This window comes from Synchiropus splendidus, chromosome 2 (genome assembly GCF_027744825.2).
Source record: "Synchiropus splendidus isolate RoL2022-P1 chromosome 2, RoL_Sspl_1.0, whole genome shotgun sequence".
In the NCBI taxonomy this organism is placed as follows: Eukaryota; Metazoa; Chordata; class Actinopteri; order Syngnathiformes; family Callionymidae; genus Synchiropus; species Synchiropus splendidus.
Genome location: NC_071335.1, coordinates 12,201,276 through 12,226,080, shown reverse-complemented (window position 1 = coordinate 12,226,080; position 24,805 = coordinate 12,201,276). Strand labels below are relative to the sequence as shown.

At 44.5% G+C, this 24,805-nt stretch overlaps 2 protein-coding genes across 5 annotated transcripts; both read right to left on the bottom strand.

The window, feature by feature from the left end:
* Positions 1-315: 315 nt before the first annotated feature.
* Positions 316-15,694, bottom strand: LOC128753910 (transcription activator BRG1-like). Of its 4 annotated transcripts, none has more exons than XM_053856099.1 (34): positions 15,586-15,694; positions 14,849-15,102; positions 13,059-13,191; positions 12,416-12,913; positions 12,257-12,355; positions 11,467-11,725; positions 11,028-11,154; positions 10,778-10,951; positions 10,456-10,629; positions 10,224-10,397; positions 10,110-10,157; positions 9,175-9,305; positions 9,003-9,060; positions 8,821-8,933; positions 8,370-8,517; positions 7,170-7,333; positions 7,015-7,081; positions 5,947-6,057; positions 5,361-5,603; positions 5,188-5,301; positions 5,014-5,121; positions 4,702-4,788; positions 4,570-4,616; positions 4,338-4,504; positions 3,706-3,869; positions 3,386-3,646; positions 3,224-3,301; positions 2,891-3,109; positions 2,548-2,810; positions 2,327-2,435; positions 2,109-2,210; positions 1,677-1,809; positions 1,445-1,584; positions 316-1,168 (listed from the first exon to the last, which is right to left on the bottom strand). In XM_053856099.1, exons 2-34 carry the CDS (start codon positions 15,062-15,064, stop codon positions 1,133-1,135), a joined length of 4,965 nt encoding a protein of 1,654 aa, XP_053712074.1. In that variant the 5' UTR covers positions 15,065-15,102; positions 15,586-15,694; the 3' UTR covers positions 316-1,132. The 4 variants fall into 4 exon arrangements, with proteins under 4 accessions (XP_053712074.1, XP_053712075.1, XP_053712072.1 ...); XM_053856100.1 differs by having other exon boundaries at positions 2,548-2,807; positions 8,821-8,930; XM_053856097.1 differs by having other exon boundaries at positions 2,548-2,807; positions 3,224-3,646.
* A 193-nt stretch (positions 15,695-15,887) lies between these two features.
* On the bottom strand, positions 15,888-24,227 carry LOC128753413 (cysteine protease atg4da-like). Its single transcript, XM_053855100.1, has 11 exons — positions 23,944-24,227; positions 22,175-22,412; positions 21,821-21,904; positions 21,555-21,728; positions 21,063-21,414; positions 20,794-20,858; positions 20,572-20,717; positions 20,417-20,495; positions 18,744-18,820; positions 18,463-18,582; positions 15,888-16,776 (listed from the first exon to the last, which is right to left on the bottom strand). Exons 2-11 carry the CDS (start codon positions 22,383-22,385, stop codon positions 16,594-16,596), a joined length of 1,491 nt encoding a protein of 496 aa, XP_053711075.1. The 5' UTR covers positions 22,386-22,412; positions 23,944-24,227; the 3' UTR covers positions 15,888-16,593.
* Positions 24,228-24,805: the final 578 nt, after the last annotated feature.

Genomic DNA, 24,805 nt, shown 5'->3' with positions numbered 1-24,805 from the left:
ACAGTGAGTCGGTTTGGCTCACCACTGTTATCTAGCCTGCTCAAGCGCATGAGAGATGTGACTAAAAGGTTGCCTTGCCATGAACAGGTGAGATGAGTGACGGCAAAGAGCGTCTGATGACAACTCACCTGATGTCGAGACCAAGAACCCGGAACAAAGCGCTAGTTCGTTCCAATGAGAGCAGTTCAGTACTTGACTTAGTAGGATTAGAAACAAACGTGTGTCTATATGACTTATGTTCCAGTAGGCGACATTCAGTGTGGTCTCAGGTCTCGACTTCAATACAATGAAATAAAGATATACAAAGCACGCACCTCACATTCCTTGCAATTTATTGTTACATCAATATCAGCAACAGTGACAGACACGATAGTGAGGGGGAAAATACATTGATGCTTTGGTTCTTGAGTTCAGCTACCAAACATAACATGAGAAGTACAGCTCTGGTTTTAGACTTGTACAATGAATTAGCACTCCTAATGAGTCTACACAGAATATCCAACACCACTCAGCCACGAGGCGTTTACGAGCAGAGAGGAGCCGCCGTCCCTCTGGTCCTTCATCTTAAAATCAAAACCATAAAGGTGCTTAAATAGAGCAATAAATAGTAAGCTAAGAAATCCGAAACACCGCCATAACAACAGAGGAGGAAGCCAGTTCCCAAAAGTAACTCAGTCACAAGACTTATGATGGAAGTGAGAAGCAGCAGGTTTTTAAAGTCTCCATCAGACCTCAGTCAAATATCCATGGTGAGTTGCTCAAGGGCTTCTGACAAGTCTGGAAACACCCAGGTCCAACAGTGGCCCGAATATGCAAAAGGAAGGGCGTGCAGAGGGAGAGTGGTCTGATTTCGAAAGCAGGATATTGCAACACAACAAAACAGCGGGGCTGCATTAAAAAATAAAATAAAATGTACTACATTCAGTGAAACAGTTGAAAACAGTTGGTGTGCTTAAACCTGTGCTTGCATGGATGCAAGGGGTTTCTTCCCTCAGACAAATCAGGTTGACTGGCGCAGCACTGGATGTCTTATTTCGCTCTTATGTGACTGAGGGTTGATAGAGACGGATGTGTGGTGTTTTACTTCTGAGATTGCGCAACAAATGGTCTCGCCTCCAGATGTCTCGGCAGCTCAGGAGTCTTCATCAGATGCACTAAGAGAAGGCTCCTGTGGGGAAAAGAAAACAATTGTGGATGAAACAAAATCTAGCAAAACTGAAGGGAGAACACTTGATGCCTTTTCAGTGTTCGTTTATGTTGGTCAGAAACAGGTGCAACCAGCAGATGTAAACTCATACAAGTGCGCCCTCTGCAGGCCTTACAGTGATAACGTGTGGTCCTGAGATAAGCCAACGCTAAATAGACCGATCAGAACACTCTCAGGTCGGTCTGCTCATTTCAAGCTTTTAAAGTGTGGATGGAATCGTGCGGCGGCAGTCAATACCTCTTCTTGTTCTTCATCAGAGTCGTCGTCACTGACAACAGGTTTGGCTCTGGTGCGTCCCCCGCGCCGACTGCGCCCCTTCCCACGATCCCCAGTTTTATCCTTCTTGTTGAGACGAATCTTCACCTTCACAGAACGAGCTGAGGGCAACAAGAAAAAAAAACAAAAGGCACCAGTGAAAGCGCAGCAAGTTGAGTCTCAGGTCTGGACCCATTCGCACGTCCTGGCTTACATTCAGACTCAGATCCCTCATCCAGCTCATCCTCCTCTTCCTCGCTCTCTTCGCCCTCACTCTCTTCCTCGTTCTCCACCTTCTGCCTCAGGCTGGTGAAGACAGACTGGAGCACGATGGAGTCTTCGTATATCTGCTCACATCACACAGAGAGGTGAGATCTGAGGGTCGGAGCCAGCACACGTTTCATGTTCAAAGACATTATCTTACACCCCACACTGTAGGGACACCGTGAATCCATTAAATCCTAGAATCACAATCAAGCCAGTCTGAAAACAGCAAAGTATTTATGAAATAAATAGAGATGCTTGCAAGACATAGGTTCTGAATAAACAGGTCAATATGTAAGAAAATAAATAGGGGGCCTGAAGTGAGGCCTGCTCTCTCATCTGCAATACGAGCAGTAGTATTTCCCAGAGACAGCCATCTCACCAGTGATCCTTCCAGGTTAAATGTCTGGGCATTTTGGAAAAGCAGCATGACGTCTCTCTCCAGGTCACCGAAGCTGCGATAGCGATGATTTCGAATCCTCTCCTGGCGGTGAAAAGAGACTCAGGTTCTGTGGAGCCTGCTTTGCAGGTCACTGTGGCCATGTTTCTCCAGACTCGTGTGCTTAATCGTCCCAGCCGATTTAGCCATGGTGATCGTACCTTGATCTTCCTGAAGTCCACCGGCTTGCGAATAAGCTCATAGTACTCTGGAAGCTCTTTACGAGACGGGAGCTGGATAAAAACCTCGCTCAGCTGACGTCCACTGGCGCTGTCGGGAGGCAAACAAGGAATTCATAGGAACTTCTCTAGTTGTATGCCATAAACAGTGATGCGGCCAAAACACACCACTGATGTTAGAACTGTATTTTGCTAGACACTACCTGTCTTTGTACTTGATCATTGCATCCACTATTTTCCTCATCTTCTTTGTGAGGCCCGGGGGGTTAGGTGAAAGTTTCTCTGTGGGAGGTCTCCCTCTTTTCCGCTGCCTCTTCCCGTCGTCATCTTTCTCCAGGTTGACTCGCGCCCTGGACGAAGAGGGCGTGGGCAGATCCATGTCTCGGCCTCGCTTTCTCTTGCGCGTGGTCTTCTTGTGGCGCACCTCTTCTTCTACCTCGTCCAATGTGCCTTCCTCAATTGCCTGCTCCAAAAAGAAATCAGGCAACTTAAAGACAATAGATGGCGACTGGGGCGGCTCCGTACTGGCTTGGCTTATATAACAACCTTTAGCCACTGCTTCTCAGTGAGGGAGTCGCTGTAGTCCACTTCCTTTCGATTCCTGGAACCTCGACCAAACATTTTCTCCTCTTCCTCCTCGCAAGTCAGACGCTCAACCTCAGCATCGTCCTTCATGATCCAGGTGGGGAGCTCATCCTCCTCCATCAGTCGGGGTTTACGGCGAGGGTTACGAGCCTCCTCACGCCGACGGTCCAAGTCCATACGCTGGAAATGGGTGAAATGAAATTAGAGTGTGGCCACGTGGGGAGCAGCGAGAAGCCGTTTCTTGGGCCGAAAAAGTGTGTGTTTTCCCAGAAATGGTCAGTGCAGCACACTGACCATGAACTGGTCGAACTCCTCCTCACTTCTAGCGATCATCTGGTTGACCGTCTCGTCGTCAGGCACCTCGTCCTCCTCCTGAATACAACAAACAAACATTGGCAAACAGAGTATAAGCAAGTTAACTTCACTGACTTGTGTGTTGCAGGTGCTCGAACACACATTCATGCGTAGACACACTTCCTGACCCCAGACCTCGTCTTGCTCCTCATGCTCCAGAATGGCCTGCAAGAAGGCCCTTCGCTCGTGGCTGGAGGACTTCTGGTCAAACATGCCAGCCTGAATGACCTTCTGGTCCACGTTGAGCTTGTACTTGGCAGCAGCCAAGATTTTCTCCTCAACGCTGTTAACGGTGCAGAGGCGCAGTACGCGCACCTCGTTCTGCTGGCCGATACGGTGAGCTCGGTCCTGGGCCTGCAGGTCCTGCAGTCCAGAGTGGATTAAAACAGAAACAGGGTCTTCCATGCACTATCAAAGCCAACCTGGTGAGGATTCCAGTCCGAATCGAAAATCACTACAGTGTCGGCAGACTGCAGATTGAGACCCAGACCTCCAGCTCTGGTACTTAAGAGGAAGATAAAGTACTCTGACTCTGGGTCGTTGAAGGTCTTTAAAAGCATGCCCCGGTCTTCAGCCTTGGTGGTACCTGACAGTGGAAGCAGAGGGTGCAGGTTACATTGGGATCTAAAGTTATGTCATGTCGACAAAAATGAAATCCCCAAACATCTTAACTAGTGCAAGGACTTGAAGAGACTCATTTCAACTTAGTAGCTGCAAACTAGTCATGTATAGAGCCACTTTGTACTGTGCAACGTGATGTCATAAGCAAAACATCCCAGATGAAGGAGAGCAAATGAGATTATACTAGACAGAAAATTGAAAATTAAAAGACTTCAGGGTGGAAGCACAGAAAATGTTCACTGCACTTCATCGCCACACACTGATGTTTACGCTCACGTGTACAGATTCAACTTAAATTTGGTCATTCTGGAGTCAAATATTAAAATGTGATCAATGGCAATAATTAAAAATTACATTCAGTCCCTGATCTAACCCCATGATAAATATGTGAAAATGAACGTGTGAACACACTGGGAGGAGGTCAGAGTTTTACCATCCAAACGCAGGTATTTAAAGCTGCGGTAGGCAAAGTAGTCTTCCATGATAGTCATGAGTGATGTCATCTGGCAGAACAGCAGCACTTTATGGTTCGTCGCTCTCAGCTTGGGGAGAATCCGATCCAACACCTCAAACTTTCCTGACGCTCGATACAAGTCCGGCCTTGGAGGCAGAGAGGGCTCAGTGGACGACTGAGAAAAGTGTGTTTCCACCCAGGCAGCACTCACCCCTGCACTATCCCGCCGGAGAAACCCAGATGCTCAGAGAAGGACTCCTGCAGACATGATGATGAATACACCATTAAATATTTCATTTGATAGTGACGTGTCAAGTTAAAGACGACGTTTTTCAGAGCTCACCTCTATCTGCTGGAACATGTATGGGTGGTTACAGATCTTCCTCAACTGCATGATGGTGTTCATCAGTGTCTTTGTCCCTCCTTTTCCCTGAGAATATTTGGGAGAATAAAACAATGACCTTTGCAAATGAAGTCAAAATTAAGAATTAAAATCAACTTTAAATCCTGGATCATATTTATAACCACACATTATGAAGAACAATTGTGATTCTTAACTATTGAATGGTCACACAACTTCTACAACTGCTACTGATGCCAAAAAACAACATTGAATACAACCTATTTTGTCAATCATTACTCGCACAACATTAACCTTCTTGTCCTTCTCTGAGCCGTCGGTCAGCAGGACGCCCTTGGCCTGCATGTGTCGGTACAGAACCCTCTGGAGAGACGACATGTCGCACTTGATGACATACTCCACCTGGAAGAACAGTCAGCGCTGAAGACATGAGGAGCTCAGTAGGATGATCAATAAGTCTGTCCCTGCCTTCTCTGGAAGCTGAGCCTCCACTTCCTTCTTTAATCGGCGCAACAGGAATGGACGGAGCACTTTATGGAGGCGACGGATGATCAAGATGGTCTCTTCCTCATTAAGGTCCACCTGAGTAAAGAGTGTGGTAAATGGGTGACTCTCACGTCACGCTATGAGCAGCGTCAAACCTTCTCTCCCGTCATGGCGAAAGGAGCGTTGAACCACTGCTCGAATGTGCTGCAGCTTTTGAAGATGGTGGGCAGGAGGAAGTTGAGGAGAGCCCAGAGCTCCGGGAGCTTGTTCTGCAGCGGCGTCCCGGTCAGCAGCACCCGCCTGGGAGCCAGGTAGTGGGTGTTAAGGACTTGAGTCAGCTTGCAGTGATGGTTCTTCATCCTGTGGCCTTCGTCCACGATCATGTACTTCCAACGGATCTAGCAGGAATCACAGCAGGACAGAAACGACATTAACCCCTCTCACTTCAGTCACGGATCAGGATCATCAGCCCAAATGTTCCTCATGGTACCAGCCTAAAGTCTTAGCAGCGGATGAAGACTACGCTCTGATCTGGATACACACCTGCAGTCACGGTCTAGGGGCTATATGAGAGCAAAGCAGCATGATGTCAAAGAAGACAATGATGGGACCAAAGTTTCGCTGCACCTAGAAGAGAACACTGAGACGCAGCACGGAGCGCTGGCCATGTGTGTGGAAGGTTAACAGTGATGCAAAAAGAGGGGATGCTGAAGATGAATTGTGATTGACTCTTGGTCTCACCTTAGCCAGGACCTGCTTGTCCTTGATAATATACTCATAAGTGGTGAGTAAAACATTAAACTTTCCGCTCCGCAGTTGAGGAACGAAGGCTCTTCTGGCAGCAGGTGAGCCCTAATGCACAAAAGAAGAAGAGGAAACATACTTCAGTCGGCCCGTTGTCCGTCACCTAGGGAGTCAGCTAGTAGTTCAACTAGTAACATTTTGTCTTTCCTTTGAGGCCCTTGTTACACACATTTCTATTTCCCCCTCCAGCACTGTTCAGTATAGTAGTAGTAGCTGGTGTCATCCACCCTCTATCTTTGTCGTCTTCTCCCCACTTGTGATCCTAACCTGGTTCCACTCATCACCATTTCTATGCAAACAGCCAAAGGCTGAGGCCCACACTTCCCAACACTTTCCCCCCCATGGGCCCTTTTAATTCTGTTTGTTGTGCAGTATTTACTAAAGTAGTTGATTTTTTAAAATTATTTTAAGAGCATTTTTTGGTGACTAAACTTATATTAATTAAATATAAATTAAATTAATTTAACATGAACTACTAGTGAACATAATGTAAACTATACTGAAAACGTAATGACTACAAACAAACTCAAATTAGGTCAAACTTCCTTGGTTTGAGAAAAAACTGGTTGAGCAAATTTTGCTTGACGCGTATTCTTAAAACATTGGGACTTCACACAAACTCTGCTTGTTCTAAGCAAATATTAGTCAATATCAGCAGTCATTTATTAAGAAAGAGGAAGTTTTGTTCTTTCATTTTCTCATAGCAATGTTTTCTATTTGGATATAAAAACTGAAAAGGAGAAATTCTTGGTCTTGGTCTGATATTTTGATAGCAAAATGTGACCAGAAACACCCTTCCCAAAAGTGTCATTTATAAAACCAAAGTGTGGCTCAAGTGTGGCCACTTAATTTTGGGATATATTATATATAACTATTATATAGTTATATATTATCCACATGGTCACTCTCATGCTAAAGCTTCAGAGGCATGACACAATGAATAGCAGAGCAGTGGCTCGCTATCAAGAACCACAAAATTAAACTGAAAAAAAAAAATCACCTCACCTTGTAGGACACCTTCACCACTGTTGGTGCCCACTTGTCGAACTCATAGACCCAGTTAGAAAGAGTCCTGTGAAGTGAAAACAGTTGAAACTGCTTGACAAACAAACAACGAATAACACACAGAAGACTATATATGAATGAGTCTGTGAGCTCACGAGAGCGGGACGATGATGAGGTAGGGTCCGTTCAGCCGTTTGTGCTCCATGAGGTACGTGATGAGGGCGATGGTCTGGATAGTCTTTCCCAGCCCCATCTCATCGGCCAGAATGCCATTCAGGTTGTTGTTGTAGAGAGAAACCAGCCACTCCAGTCCTTTAATCTTGTGGAGAAAATAACCGATTAATGATGCAGGGAAAATTACATATACAAATACTACAGTAACACTTGATACTGAAATGCAATCATCTGGGTCTGGATCTTATCTGGATGTCACTTTGCTCTATCACAAGGCAGATACTGGTGGCACCATGATACGTTGTTAACGGCACTTGCCAATGTCCTACAGCAGGCAAGATCCCGGCAGCCTTGTCAAGGTGGACACAAAGCCAGTTGTAACCAATGTCACCAGGGCAAGCCTCCTGCAGTCAGTATGAGTGAGGGAGCTAAGGCTCCTATTCCCGGATGTCGTCCATACAACCCTGTGTGTCCACTGTAGGAAAAATATCATCTTTGTGGAGCTTACTGTGCCACGGGAAGAGAAAATCTGAGCGCTACAGCGGCCTGGTACAGAGCTGTAGGGAGACAGGATGGCAGGTGTGCTTGTTCCTGAGGGAAGAAGGGTGCAGAGGCTTCACAGCCCACTCAGCCTAAAGTTGTAGACAGCAGTGGACCTGACTGGAAGTGAGTGTAAGACAGTGGCAAGAAGGTCAAGGGAGGTGGCAGAGAGAGCCTTCTGTTGGATGTGGAGTAGGAGAGAGGAAGCAAGTGGGCAGCCAGGAGGGACTGAGTGGTGGCTATGGGTCGAAACTCCCTGTGAGTGCTGGCAACCTTTGGACAACACAACCTCCTGGCTAAAGGCTACAGTCATTATGAAAAAAAAGAAAAATGGGCTGCCAATATAACATGTCTGTCCTTTGAGAAGGATATTTTCACTTGGATCTATAACATTTATATGCACGTTTTTTTCTGTACATTTATGAAAGCATTTCCTTGCTTCACAAGAATAACCCAGCTGTTACTTCCTCATTGGCCAATAATCTCACCAGTCTCAAAGGTTGTCAGATAACGCCATACATGGACAACTAAAAATTAAATCATCTAAAAACATATATCAACCAACAGGCAGCAGGAACAGGGGACAGACAGTGTGTAGCATGCTCACAAATGTAGAAAAGGCTGCGGCTGTGCTTGTTCACCTGGTACTGTTTGAGCTGGCCATTGATCAACAAACTGGACTGTTTGTCCACCTTCTCTGTGACGGCGTGAGCCACGGCGTAGTAAGACTGCAGCCCTCGGGCGAACGCTGCTCCACTGTATTCATCATCTACATCCTGCTTGGCATTCCTGTGGGTTCACCAATGCTGCATGTTAACATGGTGCAATTATTTGGAGAGAAAAAAATAGGTCGGGCTTGTCAGGGTATTTACAATGGTATTCTCAGCACCTCTTAATAATCTAGTTCAACCAAGTTTGATGGCTCACTCGTGATGATAGCACAAATGATCAGCTCAAAGGTCACTCTCATTCCCTGAAAGCTTTACTGTAATATCCGCAAAACATAGAACGCTATTTAAATATTAAAAAAAAAAACAAAACCAAAGGCTCAAACCTTTAATGTCAAGGTACGATTGGAAAGTGTCCACTCACTCAATGATGTGTTGGACGTCAACCTCAGAGACGTCTTCACAGTCAGGGTCTGTGATCTTCTTCTTCTCTTCAGACGGAGCTGTTGAAGGCTGAGGCTCCTCTTCTTCCTCCTGCTGGACATCATCACCATGAATTCAAAGCATTTACAGCGCCAACAAGAAATGTTTCAGAACACCACTGGCCTCTTCCTCCTCCTCCTCCTCACTGTCTTCACTGTCAGACCGGGGAGCCACCTCATACCTGCCATGACAGATGCACAACCTCATACATTCAGCTACAACAGCTTCGCCAAGATAACACACTGGTCTCATGTAAAATAGTACCCGATTTAAATTATTCTGAGAGCACCCTCACCCTGGGTTCATCTCCAGCCAGGTCTCCAGTTGTCCAGCCTTGGGGGCATCAACCCCAGTCAAGATGTTCCCACTGTCCACATGGATGACCTTCACAGGCAAGTCACTCATCTGGCTGGTCTCATCTAGAGGCTGAACACATCAACAAAGGTGCTGGAAAAGCATTTCAAGGCTGAAACAAAGTCCTTTATTCAAGATTCCTTTCATTCATGCAGGGTGACTGAAACCAAATGTTTGCTTGCTCACAGCACATCAGTGAAACCTGTTTTTTCAGATATGGAACTTGTTGAGTGTGGTATAGTCACAGCTGCTACCTTATTATGCTGAGATTTTGTTTAAAACCATTTCGACAGCCAACATTTTCAGTGTAAAAAGATGCTAAGAAAGCGTTAGCACGCACCAGGAAAATGTAAAAAAAAATCTTGTATGTTGTAACGTGTTTAATTTCTCATTTCTATGTTATTACTATCAGCATTACTCACACTGACTAGAAAAGCAGTCGCAGATTGCTGACCTCTGTCCAGCCCAGGGCCTGAGTGGTAGCATTCCAACCAATCAAGTTCACAAGGTTTAACCAATCAGGTGTCAGCTGAAACAAGCAGCACCTGACTGACTATCAGCTGAATACAGTCTTCAGAGACCAGACTGGGGAAGCTGTTTGTGCTAGTTGGGTTGGAACTAAAACCAGCACCATCCCAGACCTAGCTGATCATGGACACCTACACTTTAGAAAAAGATGACGGACAGATGGATGCCGACGATCACATGACCTCCTGGGTGAAGGTAGTAATAATTCACTAACCCTAACTTCACCTAACCCTAACCCAACCCAAACCCCTAACCCTAACCCTAACCCTAACCCATTATATAATTTCCATCTCTAAGTTTACGAAAGTGACTGCAGTGCTAGAACATCCCAGATTTATCTTAGCTCACCTCTCCATCCGGCCCCATGGCAGGAGCTGGCCCTTCTGCATTCTCCATCTGCCAGACACACAATTTATCAACACACCGCAAAACCACAAACTTCATATCCTCTCTCCTTTTTACCTTCTTCTTCTTCTTTTTCTTCTTCTTCTTCTCCTTCAGCGCCTGCGCAGCCTTGTGTGCTCTCACTAGCTCAGTGAGGTTGGCCACATATTCATCAGTTTGCTGCAAGAGGTACGCCAGACGCTTGTCCTTCTTCTGGTCAATCAGTTTCCGGTAACCCTCCTCATCCTCTGCCTGGGGACAGGAGCAGGTTCAGCCAAGCTCATAAGCGAGACGAGAGATCTGTTTTTACCATGAGTCTCCTCATCCTCTCTTTCTCTATGCGCTCATTCTCTTTCTTCTGCTCCCGCTCAGTGTTGGCGTGGTAGGTTGCTACAGACTTAGTCAGCTTCTGCATCTTGCCGGTGATGGACCGATGGTACTCCTTGAAGTCTTTGGCATGCTGAAGGATGCTGTTCAGATACTCCTGCAGGTGAAGGTAGAAAAAGTCATTTAATACAATGTATAGATGCTGATGTCATGCACTGTATAATCCGGTCAGTCAGCAGGTATGTGTGTTGACTCTCTCACCATGCTGTACCTGATGTGAAATTCAATTAATCGTGCAGCCCTACCTGATGCTTCTGCCTTCGCTTGCGCTCCTGTTCGATCTTCTGCTGCTTCTCCAGTTTCTCCGTGATGCGAGCTTCACGCAGGCTTTGACGTTTGCTTCTCTTGTAAGCTTTGGCGTCGAGGGCAGTTTCTAAAGCGGTGTCACGCCGCATACACACCACAACTTCCTGCCGCAGCTGCACCAAATGAAAAGGACAAGTTCAATAACATGTTCCAAACGAAAGCTTTCAAGTCACTGGATTCACCATTTACCTGTCTCTGGAAGTTCAAAAGTCGCAATGCTTTAAGTTCTATGGTAGCTTTGGTTCGTAAATCCCCAGCCAGAGACCCCGGCAGGTTCTCCAGTTCAGCAATACGATGAGTGATTCTAGCCTGTAATCTGGGGGAACAACATAGTAGTAGAATTATTAGTATGCTAACATAGAGCCTGCAAAAGTTGTCCATTCTGACATTGTGAAGTCAGCTTTTCCACACCACCATATATTGTTTACTAAATTTGACACAGCGGCTTCCTCATTCCATCTACCTTTTCCCTTGGCTAAGAAAAATGTGGACACTCTTGGATATAAATGAACAACTTTTTACAAACATTTTAGTAAGAAGGGCAAGTGTACCTACTGTACGTGGAATTTTAAAGCAAGAAATATTCTTTACTTTCATGAAAACAGAACTATCTGCTGCACTGCGTCACCTGTATTCTCTCTCTTGGAGAATCTCCACTGGGTCGAGGCCGCAGGGTTTCTGAATGGGAGTGATGCGATTTTGCTTGGTGTGGTAAGGCATCATGGGCGTGGGCTGTGGAGGCTGGCCCGGTGACTGGGTCTGGGGCGGCATCACTGGGGAGGCAGCGGGAGGGACTGAGGGTGGCGCAGGGGAGGGCCGGCCAGTTGGTTGCGGGGGGATCAGTTTTTGGGCGGCAGTCGAGGGCGCCGCTGCGTTCACCATAGGACCTGGACACAAAACATAATACACTTGGTACTTTACTTGGTACTGCAGCCAGACTCGGAGTCCCAGTAGCTAATGGTGTATTCTCTCCACAGCCAACCAGCTGCAAAAATATTGATCCTCCAAACCGAAGAGATTTGCGCTCAGTGTCCAGCATCCATTTTGACCAATGGCGCAACTTGAACAGAGGACAAAGGGAAGGAAACCAGCACCTAAATGTGAGCAGACACCTGGAGTTCACTACAAGGAGCCGGCTCTCAGAGCCTTTACTTCCTCTGCATGTATAGCAATATCACCCGGGGGACAGTGTTTGTACACAGAGGAGAAACTGAGCGCGTGAAGTGGATAAAGTGCGAGTATGGAATGTCTTATATAGAGTTTGCAGTTCAGTATTGTAACAACCCTACTCCTTAAAACAATATTCTATCGCAAACAATAATATAAAACAAACATATAATAATTATATTTAAAAAAAAAAAGTAGTTCAGAAGAATCTCTTCTGGAGCAACCATCTTCTTTGAACTTTGCTAACCAACCTTCAGGCCAGGGCTTGGGAGGGCCATTGGGGTTTTGGCCTTGAATGCCAAGTGAGGATCCAGATGGACCAGGTGGTGGCATGCTCGGGCCCATCATTCCTGGAGCGAGATTAGATAGTGAGATCAAGGCTAACATCCCTCCCACCACCATGATCCTACCATGTATTCGACCGTAGCCTGGACCAACAGGTCCTCCTCCAGGAGCCAGGCTTGACATGGGCTGCTGCTGCATGCCTGGCATCGGCCTCTTCCCTTGAACAGCCATCTGAAGGTGGTCCGGTAAAGGCTGGCCCCGGGCCAGCATCTTGTAGGCCATTATCTGAGCTCTGAGCTGGTGCAGTTGATTTTGATTGAAAGGTGTGGCGCCACCAGGTCCAGCGAGGCTGCCCGCTTCAAGCCCAGATCCCATGCTGGGCACATTTGACCCAAGGCTAGGTCCAGGACTGGGTCCTGAGCCCGAACTGGGAGGGCCTGGAGGGCGGTTGGTGGAACCCATCACGTGCTGTTCTCCACTAGAACCATCCAGAGGTGTGGAGGCAGATCCAGGGCCAACAGAGGACGACGAAGAGGATGACGATGGCAGAAGAGGACCAGAAGGGGGGCCGTTTGATGGCACTGGACTTGAATGGTCAGATCCACCTAATGGAGAGTGGTAACCTGCAGGCACAAGAGAACACAAAAAATACAAGAGGCAATACCCAGGATGAGAGACAGAGTTGGTACAGCTTCCCTGATCAAATGTACTGCTCTCCTGTATCAGAAGTATGGGAAGTATGCACTTTCACAAATGTCATCCTCGCACCTTGAGAGTGTTGGTCCAGGGGACTGGGTGGCGGTCCCATCCCGCTGTGCCCACCCTGTCTCAGGGATGGACCTTTCATCTGGCTGAAGCGGCTTTCATCACTCATACTCTTCTCGTGAAGACCCTCCATGTTCTGCAGAAGACCAAGTTACTTTATAATGTTAAGTTTATCGATAAATTACTGTATTTTACACAAGGATATTCTACTGTGCATCACTTTGTTCAGATTTAGTTTACATTTTTATTCTCTATCATCAAAACTAAAGGTGGAACTCACTCTTTGTCATGTTAAAAACAGGTTATTTCTCATTTTCAAGTCACATTGTAACTGTTAGGAATCATAGAGATCTATCACCACAAAACTGCTTAGTAGGACAGTGGTGAGACCTGCCATGAAGTATGAGACAGTATCTCTGTCACAAAGACAGGAAGCAGCATTAGAAGTGTCAGAGTTGAAGTGGCTTCATTAGGAGTGACCAGGACAAGATTAGAAAGCAGTTTATGTGAACGTAGAAAAGTGAGGGAGGCCAGACTCAGATGGTGTGGACTCATGGAGAACTGGGAACACGATGGACAATGAATGCTAGGCAAAGAAAAGAATAGATGAAAACCAATGAGCCTCATGGATGAGGTGAAGGACATGAAGAGGGTGTTACACAAACATGCACCAACATTATTGGCTATTATTGCACGGTGAGGCAGTTGTAATCCAAAATACAATAAAATTCTATGTTTTCAGCAGAGCGCTGATGTCATGGGCGGGAGAGAGGTGTGAGGCAGAATGATCGCTCTGTCAACATTCATTAATGTTTAATGTTTAAACACAGCACAGCAGCATCGTTTTTTATTTTGGAGACAGAATTCAATTGAGTTTTGAGATGTTCTCCATGACAGTTAGTTCTCGCTTTCTTTCTTCTCATAGCAACAAAGCCAATAGACTGCATGACTGACATATTACAGTATAATCTAGTCGCCGGTGGAAGCTGACACCGTGTTCAATCATGGCCATGTCTAACTAAGTACAGTGGTCCCTCGGTTCTCGACCACAATCCGTTCCAGAAGGCCATTCTAGAAGCGATTTGTTCAAAATCTGAATCGATTTTTCCCATTACAATGAATGGGAAAAGAAATAATGCATTCCAAGCCTTAAAATAGGCTTTTGTAGGAGTGAATGTAGAGTGTCTGCTGCAGGTGCGCTGTTCGTCTATGTGTGTGGCCGCTGCATGTGGGAGGGGTTGCCGAGTGAGTGACGTCTCTCCAGAAGTGAAGAGGTGCCCGGTGCGTGTCCAGCTCTGAATGTGCGCTTCTGTGCAGTTTGGCTGTGACAAAGTCATAAACCAAGTAACGCTCTGTCCCAGACTCGCCTCATCGCTGTACCAGCTCCAGCCCACAACAGGACATCAAACCCTGGAGTGCGCGCTCCAGCCTCGGAGGTGTGGAGGAGCACCTCCCCTGTGACACTCTACCACGGTCCAGTGCGGAGACAGGAAAGGTTTTACACCTCAATATGAAGAAAAAACAGCCAGTAAATGTAGCTAACGGGACACGTCTGCATAGAGAGGCTGTGTTATACACAATAACAAAGCGCATCCTGGGTCAGCTGATCGGTCCGCGCACATTATGGTTTTTCCGTCTTTTTAGGGGACATTCGAGTTCTGGATTTTTATTTGAACTCCGATTTGTCCGAATTCCAGGACGTTCGAAAACCGAGGTACCACTGTAGTACATAGGCAACACAACTTTTTGTAGCCCGATAATATCAGAACAAAAACGACAGACAACAACATTACTTTGTGTAGAGGGTTGAGGGTGTCTGGGGGGTATCCACCAGTTCCTGTCAGTGGATGTCCAGAGGTCGGGGGGCCAGGACTGGGGCCCATCATGCCATGAGAGGAACCGGGAGATGGACCAGGGCTGGGGCCCAGCATAGACCCAGGAGAGGGTCCAGGTCCAGGGGAAGGCCCAGGACGAGGGGTCCCTCCCATTGGGGCGTCTGACGAGGACATGGCCCCAACCTTTCTGCTCCTCCTGGAGCAGCAGGGATCTGGAAAAGACCAAATGAACTTATGTGTCCTCAACCGAAGTGTCCGTGAGCATCATTTATTTGGGGTGCATAACCAATCTAGTAATTATATATTTTTTAAAAATTGTCATTTGAAGACATACGTCGTGAGTTCACTGAGTTAATACAGTGTAGAGAAGCCGAACTGACAGCAGCAGTCCCCCCATCAAACACTGCCCCCCCCCTCTGTTCTACTGCGATGCACCAAAACCCCTGCAGGTTCACAGCTGTCCTCAAATTCAAACACAAGAGCATTCAGCGGAGACTCGAGTTTTTTTTTTGCCATTTATATCGCTCTGACTGCGGCATAGATGGAGTCTTGAAAATATCAAACAAAATGGGGCAATGGCGGACTGTGTTTGTGCGACTGACCTGCCGGCTTTGTGAGGACACACAGCCACGAGTGGGTGTGGTCGCCAGCTCCAAGTCAGGGTTTAGCAATGAGGCAGCGGTCGAGCTACTCACCCTGGATGTAATGCGCCTTCAAGCGTCGGTCTGTTTCCCACGCCGAGCCTGGAGCGCCCCCCTTCTTCACCGACTCATGACCGAATGTCTAGTCACGGCTTGGATGAAGTGCGCATGTGCGACAGGGACGCTGACGTTTCTTGAGAAATGTTTAATGCGAAAGGGACGAGAATGAAAAATTCAATTTCTGTACACCGACATTACGCGTCAGTCATGTAAATTATGGCGGAAAAAAATATTGATATTTCATAAACACAAGAAAGGGTCTTCTTGAGATTAGAATGTATTTATTTAATCCTCTTAACTTTAGCTGGAACCAATTTAAAATCAAACAAAGCAGCAGTGCTTCGCATTTTGAGCTCAACAAAACAATACAATAAAAGCAAATAAAAGATGAAGTGAGTGGACTAAAATAAAGCACATCATTGTGCCGAATTCATACACCAGTCATGTGACTCCAGTGTGAGGTTTAATCAGACAATAACCAACAGTAGTGCAACTGCAGTAGTGAAAAGCCAGACAAACACAGGGAGAGATCCAGGTCAGGTGATGACTTGTCCCATGAGATCATGCCCGCAACTGCACAGACCAACCAGCCACTAATGGTTGGCGAGACGAATCTGAGCTATGCAACAGTGAAGACAAAAAAAAAAAAGAAAATGGCTGAGATCTACACAACTGCACTCACTCACTACACACAGTCATTCATGAATCTGATAAATACATCAACCGATTTAAAAACAAATGTGTCCAGTAGATTTCACACACTCAGAGAACGTAATCCAGCCCTGACGGTAAATGCCTCATGTTCTAAGTAACCAAGTGTTAAGCAGCGGTGTCCTTCATCAGAGGAAGTGAATGTCCGTGCGGACGCCCTTTTATGTTCAAGAACAAAAACACTCGGTTACGTTGGGATCCATACTTCAAATCCAGTTGTGACAGGAATCCCGAAAATGCCACAAGACTCTGATGCATGAGATCTCTCTGCACCTTCATCCATAAGCAGCATCACAGGAAGACAAATTCGTCACTGTTTCTTCTGTTGTTACTCATGCCCGGGTTGTTGGTTTGGGGCAGGATGTGGGGGTCAGAGCCAACATGGAGGCCGCTGTGTCCCTCAAGTCCATAGTCTTGACTTAGACCCTCTACAATCGTGAAGATGGGGTACTTCTCCATGGATGTTGAGAGAGCCTTAAGATGGAAAACAAGGAAAAAAAGTTTAATAGTATTTAATATTGAAGTATTCAATATTGAAGAACACTTTTCACATCCCAACGCTCAAATAAATACAAAGACCACACAGTATATTTCCATTTACCATACGTTGATGTTCTAGTCTAGTTTCACCTCTTTAGGCAATGTGACATAAAAACTGATTTTTAAACAATAAAATACAGTCTGATTAGGATTCAATTCAATTAGGATTATATAATTCCACCTGGCTAGAAAGGTGAGACAAATGGGAAGTGTGGTCTGACAAAAGCCTCTTCTGCAAGAGTTTTACACCAGTTACAAGAGAATTGGCAGCCCTGTGCTAACATGTTAGCGCTCTCTGCTAACCGCCACTCAGTACAGCTGTGCAGGATTGTAGCTACTGGAACAAAACCATCTACGCGATCGATGGTCGTCCTGGGCTGTAAAGCTGTGGGGAAAGTAGTTGGATATTGGTTATTTAATTCAGCTCCCACAGAATCTCTCTGCTGCATCTGCACACAGGTTCTCAATCACTGAAACACTTCATTACAAAATATTACTGTCAGAATCTGTTCCGGCTCCTTGTTATTGCACATTAACTGCTTTGTATATTTATAAAGAGTAAAAAGTAAAGATACTCTTTATAAATACACAAACACAACCACGGACACCACTTTGACAAAATGTCTGGGAAACAGTGACTGTCATTTGTTTCTAATGAATAAATCAGGGTCGCGATATCAATCGTATTGGACAAAGAATCGCAATATAAACCTGAATTGCAATATAAACAAACTCGGAACTTAAGTACGGGGAATACATAGATGATTGGGCCAAATGTATATCATCCCAGCCCTAACAAATATGGAGCCTGATGCAGTTACAGCTTCACACAAGCAGGTGGCAGATGCATGTAACTCCAATCTGAGCAACAGCTGCGGGCCGGTCGAAAACTGTGGACATGGTCTAGGAGACAAGGGAGGTTGTAGCTACAACTATGTAGCTGTTGTAGGAGCGTAACAGAGAGCAAGAGAGCAAACTTGACTGCCTCACAAATGAAGAGCGAACAGCTGGCTCACTTTCTGCTAGACTGAAGTGTTGTGACTTCCCGTAAGTCAACATGTAGGTGAAAGTTTTTTTTTTTTTTTTGCCATAATAGAATAAATGCATTTAATTCCTTTTTGTGTGACAGCAAGTAAAAACCCGTAATGAAGCCGTAGACATCAGCCAATCATGACGCGTTTGTCGTCATCGTCACACCTGGAACTATGACAGACATTAAGCTTGACGTGAACGTCCTGTCTGACAAACATCGTCTTTTGCTATAACAAACGTTTTGTGAGTGGTAGAAAGTGCCATCAAATTATTCATTTCAAGTTTCATTGAACCATTAACATGTTTTCTAAAATTACGAGCACAACTGCTGGCTGAGTGACTTCAGTGTTTTTAAGCTACAGCCTATTAAAATGCTGACATCAAAAGTGCAACATTTCATCGAATAAAAATGTGGCGCCTTAAGGGTTAAGACTACTGCACAGTCAACAATGCAATTATGACTTGCACTTAACCAGTGGAAGTTGGAAACCTGTTTTGCCAAGATTCTCTTTTGTAAGACACCAGACTTCCTTGATGCTACTTTACCTGTAGTCACACTGTGTGACAGCCATGCAGGCATAAACTCACCAAGCTCACTGCTGAACACAGAGACTCAAAGTCTTTCTTGTTCTTTGCATAAAATCCGATAGTGCAACTTGGATCCATCCGGTTGAAGGGCATCTTTTTGGGAGCGCTACAGTGGAAGGACTACATAGGGCAAAACAAAAAATAGGTTAACATGATGTAGCCAACCTTAAACTCCACAAATGTAAAGTTCCTTAAAAGAGTGCCAGACACCGTAATTAATGCACTGATTTTTTTGGGGGAAAATCTCTTAATACGTGTGAATGAAACGTCAAGATACTAACCTCCAGTGAGAAATTGACTTGTGTGACATCGACCACTGGTTGGCAGTAGTGAGGGTCCAGGTAGAGAAGCTGCTCATCTGAGTCGGTGGAAACACATTCTGCAGTCACTAACAGTTTAGCTCATCACGAGGATTTTGGTTTAGATTGTACTTATATTTGTTTTTTGAATAGCTAAATTAATGAGCAGTCAATAAAAGAACATGTAGTTTTATGAGAGGAATAAAATATAATCAATTAAAAAAATAAGAAAGGGATAAAATGGGATAAAAATGAAAAACAAATAAAGCAAATCCAAGAATGCTTAAGTGTGGGGAAAATGATTCTGAAAAATTATTCAAGACTTGCCAAGATGTGGAAATAATCCACTGGAAGAAACAAGTGCAGGAACAACACATTTGTTTGTTCAGTTATTCACTTTGCTCATCATTTAGATAGTCCCCTACATCAGCACATGTCTCTGTTAGTCTGTTATAACTTCTTAATTAATGTATTGACATGTTATTACAAATTAATTTATTTAACTGCAACTATAAATAAAGATGGCAGTTCGTGCTAATGAAAGTTATTTCAGATAAAGTCACATAAATTCTAAAAGAAAAACGGGTGTGATACTTGAGTCTTTGTTGCAGCGAGCAACCGCTACATGAAGAAATAGTAAAACATTTACTCCTCTGCAAATGCAGCTTTTCTGTAAGAATTGTTTTTTACAGGAATGTCTGGAAATGATTTTTCAGAGGAAGAATCAATCATTATCGACAAGTGTTTGTTGACTCAGGAGGGAAGCACTTCTCAAACAGACCGTAAGGAAGCAGAAAAGGGTCCATGAAATATAAAGACTTGATGATGAATGATGGTGAGTTACGAGGCAGCGCCCCTCCACTTAGGTTTGTTGTCTTCATCAGGTTACAATGAAAAATGAATTTGTTTCACGCTCCTTTTACAATGACGTATGAAGTCGTAAAGGTGAACTGCATCAACACTTCATCTTCTGTACCTTCAGAACTAACCGACAAGTCTAAGGCTTGGCAGCAGAAGAATGCAGATCACGTGTAAACACAAGTGTTCCAAGGGTTATTTGTTTTAATTGAGTTAACATGGAGCAACAGGTTTTCAAATGAGTAAACTAGTGAAACAAGACAAAGCTGGGGGAGGACAGTGAGAATCATGAATCATGAACTTCATCTGTATACAGTATCTGGGGAGAAACGTGTCTAGAAGGGATGCTCAGGCTTTATGCTGCCGCTCACCAATACCAATCACATGGTTCACCTATGAATTTGTTTATCAATCATGAGGAAATGAGAACTGTAAAAGAGAGAGAAAGGGAAGTTGAACACTGAGTACTAAATATGTTGTGCAGAAGCCATTTTACAAGCATGTGTTGCAAATGCAAACTTCATCACAGACCAAGTCCTGTCAGGCTGCCATGTTTGTTCAGGTCCGTGCCGTGTGAGTCTCGCCCGTGGCGTGAAAAGGAAAGGGGGAGGGGACAGTACACAACACGCATGGAGTCTTCAGACTGTCACAGGTGATCGTTTCTGTGATCAGCGTACACTAGCAACATCCGTTTTCATAGATATCGGTCAATCGTGATGGGTGGTCGATGGATCGGAACATCACCAATGTCATGTCTACTAGATTTCACAACAACAGAAAATGTTTTTGGTTCTCACCTTGGAAACCAACAAAGTAGAGCGAGTGTTTAGGTTTTCCGCCGATGATCCCGATGCAACACTCCAGCTTGAGTATGTTCTGGAGGTGAGATATTTACATCAGGCAAATAACAACCAGTAAAGTATTGTTCCCAGTGTCAACAGGCGTCTCAGACCTTGACGCATTCTGTGTAAGACGGGTTGAGGACTTCCCCTCCCAGCCGAACTGGCACCAGAATAATGACTGACTTCCAGGATTCACTCGTGGAACCGGGTGAGGTCATACTCAGGTCACAGAGACGCACAACATCTTCTTTGTACACTGATATACACAGAAGCAGCACTTAGTAGTAATACAAACTCAGCATCTTAAAAACGAGAGGAACACAATGTCTCACCTGTACAGTCCTGAGCCACATAAACAACAAGATTTTGGACAACTGGTGTTCTTGCCACTGCTTTCCTGCAGGAGATGACAGCATACAATTAAGAAAAAACTATGATCAGAGACTTGACCAAGTCAATCTTTAATTAAAAAAACATCTGTATTTACACTCATGCAAACATTAAATCAGCCTTGTGAATCGGTGAAGACGTACTTTTGATGAAATGTAACCATGTTTCATCATGTATGAGAAAGTCCGACTGCTGTGCTTCAGGCTCTTACCGTAGTATGTGAGCAACAATGGAGGGGCCATACCAGTCCCCGGCTTTCTTCCCTGAACTCCTGCCAATGCTCACCAGCTGGTGGACACCGAAAGGGGCAGGAGGCTGATCACCAAACCATGTGAGCAGCTTGAGGTGGGTGGGCTCTGCCTGCCTGTCCCTCACAGACTCCTGCCTCTTCTTAAGGCTGCATTTGGACTGCTGTCTAGTCGCCAGAGTCTTTTCAGGGGTGCTCGGTGCTCTTGGAGAGCCAAAGGAGGGGATGGGCACCCCGCCAGCTCGGACTGGAGAGCGCGGACGAAAGAGCTCAAAGTCCACGTCAGTTAGCTGCTGAGCATCAGGCCAGGTCCAATCTAGCCGGGAGACAAAAAAAAAAACATAGTGTAAGAAAGAAATACGAATTGTGGCATTAAAATAAAAAGAACACAGCAGGGCAAACTAAAACCACAAATAAAGCAACAACTACACTAGTCAGCAAAGCAGAGAAGCAAACCTCGAGGCATCATGTGGACCAGAAGTCCCTGAGCCAGCAGCATCTGACCACTGCGCAGCATACAGCCCCAACCACAGTCAGTGGTCCAGGTAGAACCCTCCAGCAGAGGAAACTCCCTCCTGTAAGTCAACCAGATCCTGGATATGAAGGCCAGACTGAACCGCTCCACCTCATCTGGGAGAAACGAAAGAGGAACAGAAGAAATTTAGCATTGTAGGAAGACACTCATACAGTGATATTTACAGTAGTTTTAGTTTGATTTTCACCTTCACTGTTAAGCAGGTAGCTGTGTCCAAGCATGGTGACTGGTGACATCTTGTTGAATGAGGTTTTAGATTTAATCGTCCACCCTAGAAAGGAAGAGCGAGTATGTCAACTCTCTGGGATGAAATAATTTAACGATGGTTAAGTCAAACTCTTCTGACACACATTTGGACATTCATGGTTTTACAACGACATACTAACCGGGCAATGCCCAAAATGCGTCATTGGGTATGGTGTTTATTTTACTCTTTCGCTGCAACTTTCAAGCAGTTTCACTTCCCTAATTTATCATGTTGTGTGCTTGTTTAACAGTTAGATATCCTACGATATTACATGCTTCCAGACGAACAACTAACCGTATTTAACATTGTTCCACGCCGACATCAGTTTGGCTTTAAGCTTGTCGACCTCGTCCGGCTCTCCGGTTGCCTCCCTGCCTGGGTCCAGGTTCTGCGGCTGCCTGGCGCCGCAGCTGCCCGGCTGCTCCGGCAGTCTTCGACTGTCCATCAGCTGGGACTGCATCGTGCCGCCAACGTACTGAGCTGCACTGGGGGAGACTGAATTCATGCCTCAGAGCCTCATTGCAATGCAGAACTGCACACAAGATAAGAAGAAGGAAATAACATTTGGAATTCATCATTAAAACAAATCAATGATACTTGTGGTGTGGTACAGCTCTATTTCCGGGCCTCTTGTATATTCACCAGCAGCAGCATAGCAACCAAAACTGTATTGACACTATTTCCTTTTGGCTCATTTAAATATATCAGAAAAAAATAATGACAAGTTAAATATTAGACCTAAAGGATGCATGTTTTTAAAATCTATTTGTACTTATATTCATAGGAAGCAGGGTTGAAAAGAGGTAAAAGGGCAAAGTTTGTGATAAACTCCTCTAGGTGTGCAAGCTAGAGTACACAATATCAGGGAGAACTTCATACATTCTCAGATCCAACAGTACTACAGTGAAGATGTTCAACATCTGACTTTGTATATTGTGTTCCTTTAAATTTTCATTTAACTGCACATGTATAGATTTTATACACTATTATATTATCATTGCTAGAGCACAAAAAATACCAAAAAGGAGAACCTCTGTAAGGAGTCTACAAACTTACACAACCTGCACTGAAACTAATGAGTAAACAAAGTTTTAACAGTAACTTGACAGATCAGTCATGAATTACAGTGCTCTCACGAGGGGGGAAACTGCCATGTGACAAACGTCAAGAAAGTCAGCCACCCATGCTGTAGATGCATCTGATAAAAGTAGAACAGAAACTTGTGCACAGTGCAAAAATACATCTTCATTGGATTCAGTCAGCTGAAAACTGACATTTCAGGGGCTTTATTTCATGGATTATGATGGACCTCAAGACAGAATCCAGTATATAATGAGACCATACAATTTGAGATGTGTTCAATGTTTTTATTTAAAGACACATGGTAAATAGCTTCTGTTCAGCAAGTGCAAACTTCATATTTGATCTAAATTCACTCTCTTTATTTAGGATCAGAAGTGAATAGTTATTACTTATGCATTTATGTACACAATGCATTCATTTTATTACACAGAACAATACTATATATGATGTCCTTGTGCCAAATGTGTAATAATTGAAAATGCATTACTGTTATAGTCACAATGTAAAACAAACTCATATACAACTTGAAAATATTGGTCCTCTTATTATTTAGAAAGCCTATTTACAGCAAACGGGAAACTAGGAGACGTTATACGGAACGAGGTATTCGAAAAGGGGGAAACGTTAACTGAAACAAAAATCCACTTGTAAAAAGTGAAAAAAAAGTTTCATTTTCCCATAATAACTGGTGAACACAAGGTACAGTATATTTTCTTCCTAATATCGGACATTGTCGTTAACCTACAATCGAAGGAATAATTTCTCTAACTCTATTTCCATGGAACAAAAACAGACCAATCAAATCTATATATAAAATATTTTCTGGTGGTCTTCTATTGTTTGTTGTATTTCTATTTAACACCAACAGCAGGCTGCCAGGCTCCAGTCTAAGTGGCAGTCAGACTAAGACTAAGCGGAACGGCGTAATATTCAAATATGACCCTGCAAGGTCGAGATAAACATGAGGTTAGATCACATACCTGCCCTCGAAATCGAGTCAGCTGTAGTCCAGGTGAAGTCATTTTCAAGGTTTGTTCGATTAGCCGCGACATCCACATAAACGTTAGCTTGTCATTGCTATTGACGCCGGTGTTTCAGCACAGTTAGCCCACAGACGAAAACGCACAGCCGATCTCAGTGGCTATTAATAAACAATGATTAATAAAAAAGCGCAATATGAACCCAAATCACGAACCAAGCGCGAATGATAGAACAGCTGGTAAAACAGTCCCGTCGGACAGTCCCCGCCGACTTCTTCTCTGCATTACACTTCCTGTTGTCCTTGCGTTAGGCCACCCGATTGGTCAGATAATTCAAGGTGAGTAGTGATTGGTTAATGATCCCATGATTCGCAGACACTGACCAATAGCAACTCCTGTTCTTATGTAACTTGACCGTAGCTACGAAAGAGCGTCACATGACTCACGCAGTTGAGTTGATCCTTTTAAAAATGTCTCTGAAGTGTGTTGGGTGACAGTATTCTGCGACGACGTATCCAGTTCGACAGGGTGCCATATAATCTTCCAATATAACAAATGCCCCAACTCACATCGACTTCTTTAAATAAGGGTTTAAACTACTCAAATTAATCCTGGAAAATATATGAACTCGAAATTTGTAATAGTAAGAATTCCTTCTTTAATGTTTTGGATGTAAGTCTGTGTGTTGTTTTTGATCGTTGAACGAGGGCCCTGCGAACGTAATTATTACTAAAATAATAATAATTAACTACTGATGATTGTGGATTTTTTTTTATTATTTATTTGATGTGAATCATGGGAATTGGGGAAATATAGCTTTAATAGAACCAGTAGTGGGTAATTTCAACATCAAAAGACAAAG

Coding starts and splice junctions, on each gene's coding strand:
- LOC128753910 (XM_053856097.1), bottom strand. CDS start 15,064: ATGTCCTCGTCAGACGCCCCAATGGGAGGGACCCCTCGTCCTGGGCCT. Junction 7,334..8,369: donor GCCAGCTCAAACAGTACCAG/GTGAACAAGCAC, acceptor TTTCTCCACAAG/ATTAAAGGACTGGAGTGGCT. Junction 4,505..4,569: donor TCCGGCGGGATAGTGCAGGG/GTGAGTGCTGCC, acceptor TCTGCCTCCAAG/GCCGGACTTGTATCGAGCGT.
- LOC128753413 (XM_053855100.1), bottom strand. CDS start 22,385: ATGAATTCAGTCTCCCCCAGTGCAGCTCAGTACGTTGGCGGCACGATG. Junction 21,905..22,174: donor GTGGAACAATGTTAAATACG/GTTAGTTGTTCG, acceptor CTTCCTTTCTAG/GGTGGACGATTAAATCTAAA. Junction 21,729..21,820: donor CTACCTGCTTAACAGTGAAG/GTGAAAATCAAA, acceptor CGTTTCTCCCAG/ATGAGGTGGAGCGGTTCAGT.